The following is a 12,997-nucleotide window of genomic DNA, read 5'->3' as shown; positions in this document are numbered from 1 at the left end:
TGGCACTGGCATTTTGTCTGACTTGTATTAGCACTTGTCCTCGCTGTCCTCATAAAAGGAGGACATTAACAAGCTGATGGAGCTTTGGCTCTCACACAACACACTGCACACTGATTATATTACCACGCAGAAAGGGGAATTTTACATCACATGAAAAACTCCACTGACAGCAGGGGACAGTGCTAATTTGATGAGGTTCTGTGGCTTCTGGGTTCATAATTAAAAAGGCCAAACAAACGCTGGCTCTTTTATCTGATGTTTTCACATAGAAAAGCATCACATTTCATTGTTGGTTCCTCCTGTATAAGAAAAAATCTCAGTGTGTGTGGGGAACTGCACACAGTTAATGATCATTTATGTAAGCACAATAACCCATATGTAATGGATACAGTTAGGGGCTACAAGCTAAAAAGTGCATGTTTGTGTGTGTGAGAGAGAGAGACAGAGACAGAGAAAAGGCTGGAGGCAAAGTCAGACTGCATAAGATGTGTGAGGACTGGAGTTAGTGTGTGTGTGTGTGTGTGTGTGCATGTGCCCATGTGTGAGAGGGCTCGTGTGAGACTTTAAGTCTGACTATGAGTGTGTTAGTTTGTGTATGTGCATTAGTGTGTGTATGTGCATTAGTGTGTGTGTGTGTGTGTGTGTCTGTGTGTGAGTGTATGTGCATTAGTGTGTGTGTGTGAATGTGCACTAGTGTGTGTGTGTGTATGTATGTGTGTGTGTGTATGTGCATTAGTGTGTGTGTGTGTGTGTGTGTGCGCCTGTGTGTGTTAAGGGCCCCCACGTCCCTCCATCCCTGTTCATGTGCACTGATAACTGTCCACTTGTCACTGCTCTACCCTGACTGACAGTACTGACTGAGTTTCTCTGTTCTCCAGACAAACCTTCCCTCGCTGCACACAGCATCTCTCTGGTCATCATGTGGCAGCTAGTAATGACCTCCCCAAAGAATACAGATATAGAAATCCTCCCTGCAGTCACAATTCAAAAGAAATGATCCTTATTCATTTACACAGCTCAGTATTGCTTCTATTAAACAGGCCCTCCTTACCGTGTTGTAATTTTAGAGACTCTCTCCTTTGTAGTGGAGAGCAGAGCAGAGGGAAGTCATATTACCACTGAGCAGGGTGTGTGCTGTTGTTTGAGTGACGCCATGGCAACAGCCTGACCAACAGAGGTTTGCATATCCAAGAAAAAAACAAAAACAAAAAACCCCCAGAAGAATAGAAAAGAAATGTTTTTCTTGGCCCTGACTCCTAATTCCATCTCATTAGCAGCGTTGATTCTGCTGAAAGCAAAGTTCTGTTGTCTATAACGTATCTGCTGTAGAACACACATCTTTAATTCATAGTGTTTAGCATGGCAGGCCAGTCGCTCTCTCTCTTTCTCTCTCTTTAATCTCCTGCTGGAGGGGAAAAGCTACGTTTATGTACGGTGAGAAAAAGGGCTGCTAAAGTCAGACAGCTCCCATAAGCCTGAGCCAGACTGGCAAACAAATCAACTTCTGTCAGAGTGAACATGACTTCCGGATGTTTCTGCATGTTCAGGTCTGTTCATTATGTAAAAACCCAAGCACAGAACCAGCTGGACAGGCCCATGCATAAGTACACTGGCCAATACAACCTGACAGAACTAAACAGTGTCTGAAGCATCTCACTTAACAGTCAAGTCAAACACTGGAGAACCACCTCTTCAACTGTACCACACTCAGGGGAATACACATTTGACAGGACAGACTGAGTTAATGCCACGATGAGGAAATCCAGCTGAAATTTTACACAGACCCTGGATCCTAATGTTGTCATTCACTTTGAGCAGGACATCGGCATGGGCAAATGGAAAATGTATTAAATCCAAAATTCTGCCTTACAGACATTCACACTGATTTCTGTACCTCACAGACACTCACACTGATTTCTATGACAGGAGAAGACAAAAGTTCTCTTGAAGAAAGACAAACCTGCACAATGCTGATCTAGCACTAATGCAAAACACCCCCCCCCCACCATAACTTTAACCTCATATACTATAAAGAGTTCAAATGATCTCAAATAAGAAAAGATATGCACATTCCCTGTGGAAAATTCTCTAAGTCACCAAGCATGGTTCTATAATTCATGAAGCTAAATGTCAAATTCAATAAGACAGAAGCAGTAAAATAAATAAATAAACTTACTACTGTTCCAAAGTTGAATAACAGATCAGTGTTCTAAATAAGAACGGCAATTTGCTCACAGCCTACTTAACAAGCTTTAGGCAAAACATTACAGCCTCATTACAGTATAAGTTTAGCACTCATCATCAGTGATGAAGATGAGGTGTGAAGGCAGTGGTGGATGTTCATTAAGAGTAGGATTAGAGTGACAGAGAATTCCGTTCAGAATGGTTATACCTGAAGGAGGTGCTGCCCCCTGCTGGCTCTGACTGGTTACTGAAGCCTCTAGGTTCAGCTTCCTCTTGGCCTCTGTAACAGGATTCTCAAACTGCGTCCTCTGGTTGATATGACTGGGGGTCAAATGGACAAACATATGTTAAATGACTGTGACAGAACAACAAACACACATGTTGGTGGAGGCAAATACACACACAGACACACACACACGGTTGTTTGTGCGAATGATTCATATTAAACATGTTATCCATTCAGGATAATAAGTTAATAATTTCAACTCCTGATCCCTTCCCAGTTTCCATTTATTTGCACTGAATCTTATTTATTTGTACTGAATCTGACTCATTTGCCTTAGTGTAGACTGACTAAACTGCTTTCTAAGTACAGTCAAAGATGGGGGAAAAGGGGAATCACAGAACAACAGTAATAAAACAAAACGAGATCTCATTTCTTACAGCTGCTGCCCCTAACATCAACCCCTCCTCACTGCTGCCACGGCAACGGGTCAGCCGAACCTCTCCTGGTGTGAACATGTCTTGTGTGCATACGCACACACGCACACACACACACACATACATACACACACACACACACACACACACATAGATACATACATTAGGGTGACCATATTCTGGTTTTCAAAAAAGAGGGCGGGCTCCGGGGAGTGGGGGGTGGGGTTGGGGGTTGATGCATTCCCCTCCTAACTTATGGAGAAATTTGAGTGTATTTCACTTTCAGTTCCTGTCGTTGTAAAGTTTGGTGTAGGTAAGGCTGATGCTTGACAATGCAATGTGAAACTGCATCTGTACTTAACTGCCGCAGTACATAGCCGGTTAGTCTTTAATCAGACAAATGACTACTAGCATAATAACAATGCTAGTTATGCAACAGTTATGCAAGGTCATCTTATAACACTCATTACAAGATGACTTTTTTCCTTTCCATTTAAGTTTTGGTGGCACTAAGGCTTTCTTAAGATCTCTTGGCTGTTGCTGCGGTGTTAACGGTAATGAATGAAATGCAGTTTAACCACTGTTTATGGCATGATAGTGTACACGACCATGCACTGGTGGCGTGCAAGAGGACGGGACCTAAAGAAAAAGGCAAAAGCAATGCAAATGCACACACAATGAATGGGGACTGTGGAAAGCAAAAGCAAAATCCCGGACATTTTTGGCGATTTAGAAATCCTAGCCGGACACATTTTTTAGGTCCGAAAAAGAGGACATGTCCGGGGAAAGAGAGGACATATGGTCACCCTAACATACATACATACACACACACATGCATACACACACACACACACACACACACACACATACACGCACACGCACACACACGCATACACACACGCAAATCTATGTCCTTAAGGGTGTGTGCTGTAAGCTGGAAGTGGGTTTTTGTTCTGTGATAAGTCATCTTCCCTCTGTGTTGGAAACAAGAGAAACACACTCACTCAACGTAATAGGTGCCATACTGAGGATCATCAATCTCCTCCCAGCCGTAGGGAAGCTCTATGGACAAAAGGCACAGTGTTCAGCACACATACACATACACATACACACACACACACACACACACACACACACACACACACACACACATTCAAATCAAATGGAAACATAGTCCTGCCCACAAACGCTATCAGCCACACATTCTGACACGCAGCCACAGGCTCAGGCTGCCTGCTTACCCACACAGACAGGTATGAGAGATGGCTTCTAGGCTAATGGCATGGTTTTGGTCTAAAGGCTGTATGAATAAGCTTGTGGCATGGTTTTGGTCTAAACACTGTATGAGTACACTTGTGGTGAGGCAGTAAACACATGCAGAGTGTTTCCCAGGCAGAAGGAAGCTGCAGTGCACATGGCTCATGCTCTGGCAAGCTAATGAAGGAAAAAAAAAAACGTTCCCGCTACAGAGAGCTTTAGAGATGCTGCACAGAGACTCTACAGCAATGAACATTCTGCTTGGCTTTACAAATCCATTAGAAGAGAGCAATAGCTCTACACACACACATATATATACAGATGTATGTAAATACACACACAGACACATACATTTGCACACAGACATACAAATATACAAGCACACACACACACACACACACACACACACACACACACACACACACACAAATCAATGTTTATATGTGCATGTGATAGTGGCTGTTGAGTGCACTCAGATGAGCTGTCACACAGTGTTCACGTATAAACACACACACACACACATTACAAGCACTCAGTCATATGAAATGTGAATGTATCGTGGATGAGGATGAACATATATTCTCTTGGGCATTGCATGGATTAGTGTCTGTGTGTGTTCATATGCATTCTTAATGTGGAGGTACTACGCATTAATGCACTTTGTATAATGTGTGTGCGTGTGTGAGTGTAAGTGTGTGTGTGTGTTAATATGCATTCTTATTACAGGGGCATTAATGCACTTTGGAAGATGTGTGTGTGTGTGTGTGTGTGTTTGTTCGTGTTTTCTCACCTCCATCCTCACACTTTTCAGGAGGTTTGGCTTTCTTGGCCAAACGGGGGTCCAGCCACGTGGTGGATTTAGTGTTGTGACTGTGTGACAGAGAGAAACAGAGAAACACAACACTCCCACCATTAAGCTAAGTCAGAATAAGTGACTGAGAAAGCAGAGATTAAACTTAACGGCCGTAAACGGAGAAAACTCAAATCAACTCTTTCTGAAGAGGCTCCCTGGGTGTAGAGGCTGATAATTGGGAAACATGTTGGGAACACTGAAATATTCATGACGGCAGGCAAACTGCTGCAGATGCAGGCTGCCTCAGCTTTCACTCACTCTTCTTTAAAGAGCAACTAGGCCATGGAGAGAGCTATATTTACTCAATAACTCCACATACTCTCTATTGACAGAAAAAGCGTTGCTCTGTTTCGGAGAAGGAGAAATATTTAAACCTGTACATACAGGAGCATGCACATGCATGTGCATATACAAACACACACACACACACATGCTAAAGCAAGTGTGCTGGGTAATATCACCTCTGAGCATCTGTTCTTTATTATTAATAAGAGAGGGTTATCAAGGATTACCTGGTGAGAGCCTTTATCTTCAGACGGGACATATATTCCTTACCCACTTTGACTGAATATAAACTCATGATCTCCAGTGTATTAAGCCTGACCTTGCTAATAATGCACATGTTCTACAGGTTTCTGATTGGTCCCTGGGTGGTGTTAGAGAAACCATGGTAACATCTCTGAAAGGGCTCCTTTGCCATCTTTTTTTGAATAAGACAATTACTCATCAATAAAAAACTGCAGCATGACTTGACCATGTGGTGCCGCTGCTTTCTGTCAATGAATTAAGGTTCATTTTGAAAGGTGGGAACCGACAGTGATGTTTTTCCACAGGATCTCAGGGTTCAACACATGATTTCTCCATTCAGGCTGGTGTGTCAATCATACTGTAACTAATCGTGTCAGTCTTCTCTACTGACTGACAGTCTTTCTTCAACAGTTTCAAGAAAATGCTTCAAGATGACTTTCTCATATTGCTCAAAACAAATGGTCATGTTTTTTTTTTTTCATTACATCTCTGAGTTCCCAGCTGTGATGCTGGAAGTACACATTCATACTGGGTGCGATCTTATGAAAGCATGAAGGCCATAAAAAGTAGCATAGTTACATTCATAATGTCATACTGCAAATTTTACTTCAAGAGAATGAAACATTGCCTCTCTATCAGTCTGGTGTTTGGTCAGATGGTTTGGAGCTTGGTCTGAAAACCATAGATTATCTATATGAAACTGATAACGTGCCCTCCTCTGACTGTTTACCAGTTCGTTTTCTGCCACACTAGGCAGGCTCAATTTGTTTCTTCTTTTTTCATTCTTTCATATTTCCGTTTCCCCGTTGCTCATACATTGCCCATGCTGGCTAGGAAGGGTGTAGATTATGGCATGTCTCCTCTGCTAAATCATTGGTGGCTTCTTTTCCACCAGACCATGGAGGACTTTTCTGGGAAGCTATAACATGTGAAGGTACACGCAATATGCCCCCTGACCTGTCCACCACCCCTCTGGCCCCCCTGACCAATCAGTGGGAGACGATCCCAAACCAGCCTCCTACCCATGTTCACCCCCACCCGTGCTCACCCACACTTGTGTTCACCCTAACATGTGTTCACCCCACCTGTGTTCACCCCCACCTAAGTGCACCCTTACCTGTGTTGATCCCTGCCTGTGCTCACCCCTGCCTGTGTTCACCCTCACCTGTGTTCAGCCCCGCCTGCGTTCATATGGATGAGCCAGAAGCTGCCAAGATAAGGACCCAGGTCTGTGCTGTGGTGGGCTAGGGTCCTTTCCACTGCACTACCCAAGTCCCCTGCTCTCTCAGTTTGTATGTAGATCAGTAGTAATGATTAAATATGTATACAGTGATTAATGAATTATGTGGATAGCAAAAATTAGTGAATGAATTATCTGCATAGTAAAAATGAAAATCTGCTGTGGTATTTGTTTGAATTTAAGGTGTGATGTATAAAACCTCATCAAAGAGTGAAAAGCAAGAAAACAGCTTTTAAAGATTATGCATGCTCTCTTTTGATTGGTCCTTAAGAACTGTCCTAAAAGCTGCCATAGAACTAACTAATTTGACAGACTGAACCAGTGCTTGGCAGATCATTTTTGCTGAACAGTTCATTGAACTGATTATTTTTCACTGAACAGTTCATTGAACTGATTATTTTTCACTGAACAGTTGACTGGACTGATCATTTGAGGGATAACTAAAACATGCTTCTTCAGGATCTGAGTTCTATCATTTTAACATGAATTACTAGGTGAGGTGGTAGTGGTGTGGAAAGAGTTTCAGACTGACAGTTCCAGTTCTTCTCAGAGGACCAGCGTTTAGATGCAAACTCTCTGTCTAGCAGATACAACAAACACACCAACACTTTCAAACAGAGACAGAAAACCAGGGGCTAATTCAAGTTCTCTTTAGGCAAGCACGAATTAAATAGAGAACTGGACAGCAAATGACTGATTCATAAAGTCAATAACGACTGTCTAGCTGTGTACTGCAGAGCTGTGCAGAGTTACCTGTGAACAGTAAAAAAAGTACTCACAGTACTCGCAGTACTCACTCGATAAAGTAGACCATGCCCGTTTCTGTGTAGGCCATCTCCCAGTTATAGGGTAGCGGTTCCAGACTGTCGTCCCGCGGCAGAGAGCTCCAGGCCCTTAGTTCCATACCACTGTTGGACTGGGTATAACTGGGCACTGTCCTCTTCCATTGAGCCCCTACTGCAGCCTCTGCCGCAGGTCAACACACACACACACACACACACACACACACACACACACACACACACACACACACACACACACACATACATACACAAACCAGACAGACAGGGAGAGACACAGACAACCAATTCAGTAGAGCAGGAAAAGGGCAATTTGCATGTGTGGGGATGATAGGAAAGAGAGAGAGAACATATTTCCTGCCTGTCCTGTTCATTATGAGACTGAAGGAGAGCGTGGAAAAGAAAGGAAGCAGAAGGTTAGATGGGGGACAAAGAGACCATGCTCTGGCACATGGATACAGAGAGGAATAATTTTTATCCTCGTTCAGCAGCAAGTGTCCTGCTGATGATACCGGCTGGACATGGTGTTATTAGCTTTTGACAGAGACGATCCCCTACTGAAGATACATCAGAAAGAGCAGTCCTCCTGTTGTGTAACCAGCCCAGCCAGTACCTGTTACTGCTGACTCTGCCGAGCTCTGAGAATCAGAGGTAATCTTTTAGAATGCCAGTGTATCCAAGCATCCACATGAACTCTATATGAACACACAGTGGTTACCATGGCAACCAGCATTTGGAGCAATGCTGCCAAGAGTCTTTTGTTTTCTCTCTGAGAGGAGACAGGACATGTGAATGTGCAGTGTTTTCAGCAGGTCACATGACCCACGCCTGCTCGACCAAGACACCTCACGAGATTAGCCCTGATCAAATGTGTGTTTAAAAAAAAAAAGAAAGAAAGAAAATGATCAAAACCTTTCCCTGTTGATAACAGATCTGAAAAGGCATAAAAAACAGGAGGCCTAACTTAAATATTTATTTGGAGAGAGAGAGGACGGCAGAGAGAGGACAGCAGAGTGCAGGGGGTGTATAACACACAGTGAGATGTGATTACACTCTGTGTGTTCTGCGTCTGAGTGAAATGAGTACGGCTCCATGGCATTGTCACAGTGTGTGAGGAGGTGATTTATATGCACTGGCTGTGTAATCTTATTGACTTGTGAGCTACCCAAGATTACATATCTGTTTTAGTGAGAGAAATCAGCTGTGATATGGGCATGAGGAGAGGAGAGGCAATTGGATGTTTTGGGCCTTACAGATATATGCATACAAATAAACTGATTCCTCCACAAATAAAGAATACAGTCTCTTTTTTTCAAACACACAATTACACAAGAAGCACACTCACAAACAAAACAGCAACATATGTACACACACACACACACACACACACACACACACACACACACACACACACACTCACACATGTAGACCACACTGTCTGAGTTCACACAGTGGCATGTCAGTTGTCAAACCCTCTCCTCCAACCACTCCTCCAATCATGTTAACACACAATTACAGTGCCACTAAATTACTCCCATTATTTCTGAATACACATGAGCACAGAGGCATCTCTTCCCTAAAATGTTAAAGCTAATGGTGCTAACACTCAGATGATTAATTACTGTTATATTTCAATGCTTTGCAGTAGAACAGCAGTTTTACACCCAGAACAGTGAGAGAGTCTTTCTGTTTTATAGTCTGACTCTCCTTAAGTAAAGCAAGGGCATGGTGGGGTGCTGTGGGAGTATGGCTAAGTCCAGATTGATCACTGCACACACACATGCACACACACACATACACACACACACATACACACACATATACACACATACACACACACATACACATACACATACACACACACACACATACATACATACACACACACACACACACACACACACACACACACACACATATACACACACATATACACACACACACATACACATACACACACACACACATACATACACACACACACACACACACATACACACACACACACACACACACACACGGCCTCTCTCTCAGGACAGCACAAGTCAAGGTGACTGCTGCTGAAGGGATGAGAGACAAAGCCAGTGCTCTGTGGAGGCAGTTGGACTGGGACACTGGTGTAGGATGTCCCTCCACACCGTAAAATGCCACTGACAGACAACCGCATGGAAGGGACTAGCACCTCAACAGGAGTGGGGAGTTTAAACTCAGCACGAGACTGGTTGAGTCTCCGGCAGTGGGCTGTCTTTGGGGGAATTATTAAGATTTTTATCAATGTTTCTTCATGGTATTAACGCCTCTCCTGGCACCTGTTTTACAGTCCATTTATGGAAATCACTGGTATGGGAAAATGATAAAACAAGACATGTATCATCACAATCATCCTCATCATCATTATTGTCATCCTCATTAACATCATCATCATCATTGTCATCATCATCATCATCTAACCTGGGTTGCCATTAGGCAGAGGTGGTCTCTCTTCATCATCCTCTTCCTCGGGGACAACGCTGTCCTTGCGGTCCATCTTACTGACAGAGGTTGTGCGTTTGCGCTGGACCTCAGTGCCATAGTCTTCCTCAAACAGAACCTGGTCCACCAGGTCTGGCTGTACCAGGTTCGGTTCAGCGGGAGGCTTGGGCGTTCCGTAGTAGTTCCCTAGGAGAAAAGACTGTGGTTTTAGTACTGTGATTTTAGTTTGGTCTGTGATTAATCAGGCTTTTCCATTTATACAAACTACGCTCATGTCTCTGGCTATTGACTGTAATAAATGTTACATTCTAAATAAAGCAGAGCAGTTTATGGATGAGGCCATCCTCTAATAACTCCAATCACTGGAAAATTACAAAGCGTATCTGTGTGAATTTCTTGAGAGCACTTTTTTAAATGATTGATTAATGCACCTTTCCTGATTAAAAGAAATCAGAAAAAATGTACAGACCTTTAATCAGAAAATTCTGATTTCTGATTAAAAGGAAGTAACTGAAAAAATGGAGAAGAGTGAGGATTTTTCCATGCTTGTCTTAATTGACTCAGAGCTCTGGCTGTGAGGTCTGTGAGGTATTGCTGATGGTATTCAGCAGTCCAACATAAACCATCAAATGCTGAACCTTGTTGAGCTGGGAGTCCCCCCCCAGGACAATTACGCTGTTCATTGAATTTAGTAATGAAACCAACCACTCTATTTTCTGATGAACACAGAGAGAGAGAGAGAGAGAGAGAGAGAGAGAGAGAGAGAGAGAGTGGGGATATACATAAAGATGCACCAAAGAAAACAGGATATCCAATCAAAGGACTGCATGATGTCACTGAATTATTTTCTAATATGGTGAGTCGGGGCAGGGTTATGCACTATCTCTGTGGTTTTGGTTCTGAAAACCACTGTCAGAGAGATTGGATTTATTCATGGGGGGGAAAAAAATCTATTCAAAATATCCACTCAGCCTTCGTTTGGAAGACAAGTTATGCACAAATTAATTCAAATTATAACATTTGTTCTGTTTTCTGTTTGTTTATTAGGCTTCCTTCAAACGTAATTAGTCTCCAGCATACAGTAGTCGGAGGTCAAACATTCTCTTATTTCTCTATTATATAGAATCCTCTGATCATTAGTTAGATTAATCCCTTCTCTTGAAATGATAAATTATAAGCAGCTTAATTAAAGAAAGAATAGGAAGGAAAGTCAGTAGGGACCAGGCTTTTTAACACCAATTAATTGCTGTCTGTATTTCTCTCTGCCTTTCTCACAGGATGCATGCGTGCCACTGAAAACCTCTCATTCCCAAAATCGCACCCCTGTTTCAGAGGTTTATGTTTATTTTCAAAATGACAGATGAAAACCTCTGCATTTAAATGATACTAAGAATAGATTACTAAACATCTAATTTCAACTTTACCAATGTCCTCACCCCTAACTTTAAAGTTCACCCTTATTGAAATATGCATCCATTCAACACTCTCTGCACTGCAATTAATCAGTTTTGTCAACTTCATTTCACATATCCAGTGAAAAAATGCAGGCATAACTTTGACACAACAGACTAATCTCTTTCAGGGCAAGATTATACACCATATGGAAAACCTCTAAAAATTGTAAATTGATATTTGAAACTTTGTTGCTAACAAAGATATGACCTTTTATAACACGGTAAATCGAAGAGATCTGAGTGAATGTCAAGTTGCTATGGTTTTGATGCAGTGTTTTTTAAAGTGTAATTAATTTGTTGTGTTGTCAGAGAATTGTCTACTGTACTGTGCTGGGTTAAGGGTTGTAGTGAACACATATTGAATAAAGGAGGAGCTTCTCCTTCAGTTTTCACCCAAAATGTGTCTGCTCTCAGGTCCACGACAGTCCCAGAGTGATCCAAGACAACACCAACAGAACACCAGAGAGTTAAGATTTAATGAAACTTTTTCGATAAGGGAAAGTCACACACGTAACATCAGCAGATTAAACAGAACACAGACTAAATACAGTGTAAAAATTAAGCTTTTGAGTCCTGCCTGACATGTGAGAAACAGAAAAGTTTCCAAGAGTCTTCATCAAAGGAGAATAAGGGGATATTTGTTAGTTTCAGCTCTGCAGAAATCTGACATGCTGTAAAATGCCTAACAGATTCTAAATGGAAACGAACAGTCTAATAGAGACTATTGCATGGAGATAAATACAGTGATACACCTAAAACAGGGTACACAGGTGAAATGAGATTTGGTGGTTCCCATTGGCTCTGGTCCTAAATGCAGGCTTGACTAATTACAGTATTTGGATGCATAAAGTCAATAACACTGGGTCATACAAACGTGACATAACTTACATGCTACACAATATCTGTCAGGTCTCTGTCCCTACCTCCGTGTCTCCTGACCAATCAGAGCCAAGTTTTATCTCATTGGCTAATTACCTTCTTCCCTCAGTTTGTCCCCTCATTGTGTTTGTCTATAAATACCCCTGTGTTTTCCTCATTGTGTCTGTGTTTATTTACCCCTGTGTTTTCCTCATTGTGTCTGTGTTTATATATCCCTGTGTTTACCTCATTGTGTCTGTGTTTATATATCCCTGTGTTTTCCTCATTGTGTCTGTCTGTAAATACCCCTGTGTTTACCTCATTGTGTCTGTGTTTATTTACCCCTGTGTTTTCCTCATTGTGTCTGGTTTTATATATCCCTGTGTTTGCCTCATTGTGTCTGTGTTTATATATCCCTGTGTTTACCTCATTGTGTCTGTCTGTAAATACCCCTGTGTTTTCCTCATTGTGTCTGTGTATATATAGCCCTGTGTTTTCCTCATTGTGTCTGTCTGTATATATATCCCTGTGTTTTCCTCATTGTGTCTGTCTGTAAATACCCCTGTGTTTTCCTCATTGTGTCTGTGTTTATATAGCCCTGTGTTTTCTCCATTGTGTCTGTCTATAAATACCCTTGTGTTTTCCTCATTGTGTCTGTGTATATACACCCCTGTGTTTACCTCATTGTGTC

The 12,997-nt window shown here is 42.2% G+C and overlaps 1 protein-coding gene across 1 annotated transcript in view; it reads right to left on the bottom strand.

Moving 5' to 3' along the window:
- The window catches only part of magi3b (membrane associated guanylate kinase, WW and PDZ domain containing 3b), a 99,479-nt gene that overhangs the window by 17,284 nt on the left and 69,198 nt on the right, over window positions 1–12,997 (bottom strand). Inside the window, exons 4-8 of the mRNA XM_030776678.1 lie at window positions 9,974–10,180; window positions 7,520–7,688; window positions 4,892–4,971; window positions 3,849–3,906; window positions 2,393–2,505 (exon numbers count right to left, since the gene is read on the bottom strand). Of these exons, the coding sequence (XP_030632538.1) occupies window positions 2,393–2,505; window positions 3,849–3,906; window positions 4,892–4,971; window positions 7,520–7,688; window positions 9,974–10,180 (627 nt within the window). The remainder of the gene's footprint in view (window positions 1–2,392; window positions 2,506–3,848; window positions 3,907–4,891; window positions 4,972–7,519; window positions 7,689–9,973; window positions 10,181–12,997) is intronic.

Source organism: Chanos chanos, chromosome 6, assembly GCF_902362185.1.
Source record: "Chanos chanos chromosome 6, fChaCha1.1, whole genome shotgun sequence".
NCBI lineage: Eukaryota > Metazoa > Chordata > Actinopteri > Gonorynchiformes > Chanidae > Chanos > Chanos chanos.
Note: the sequence above shows the minus strand (reverse complement) of the source record. Positions and strands in the feature narration are given on the sequence as shown.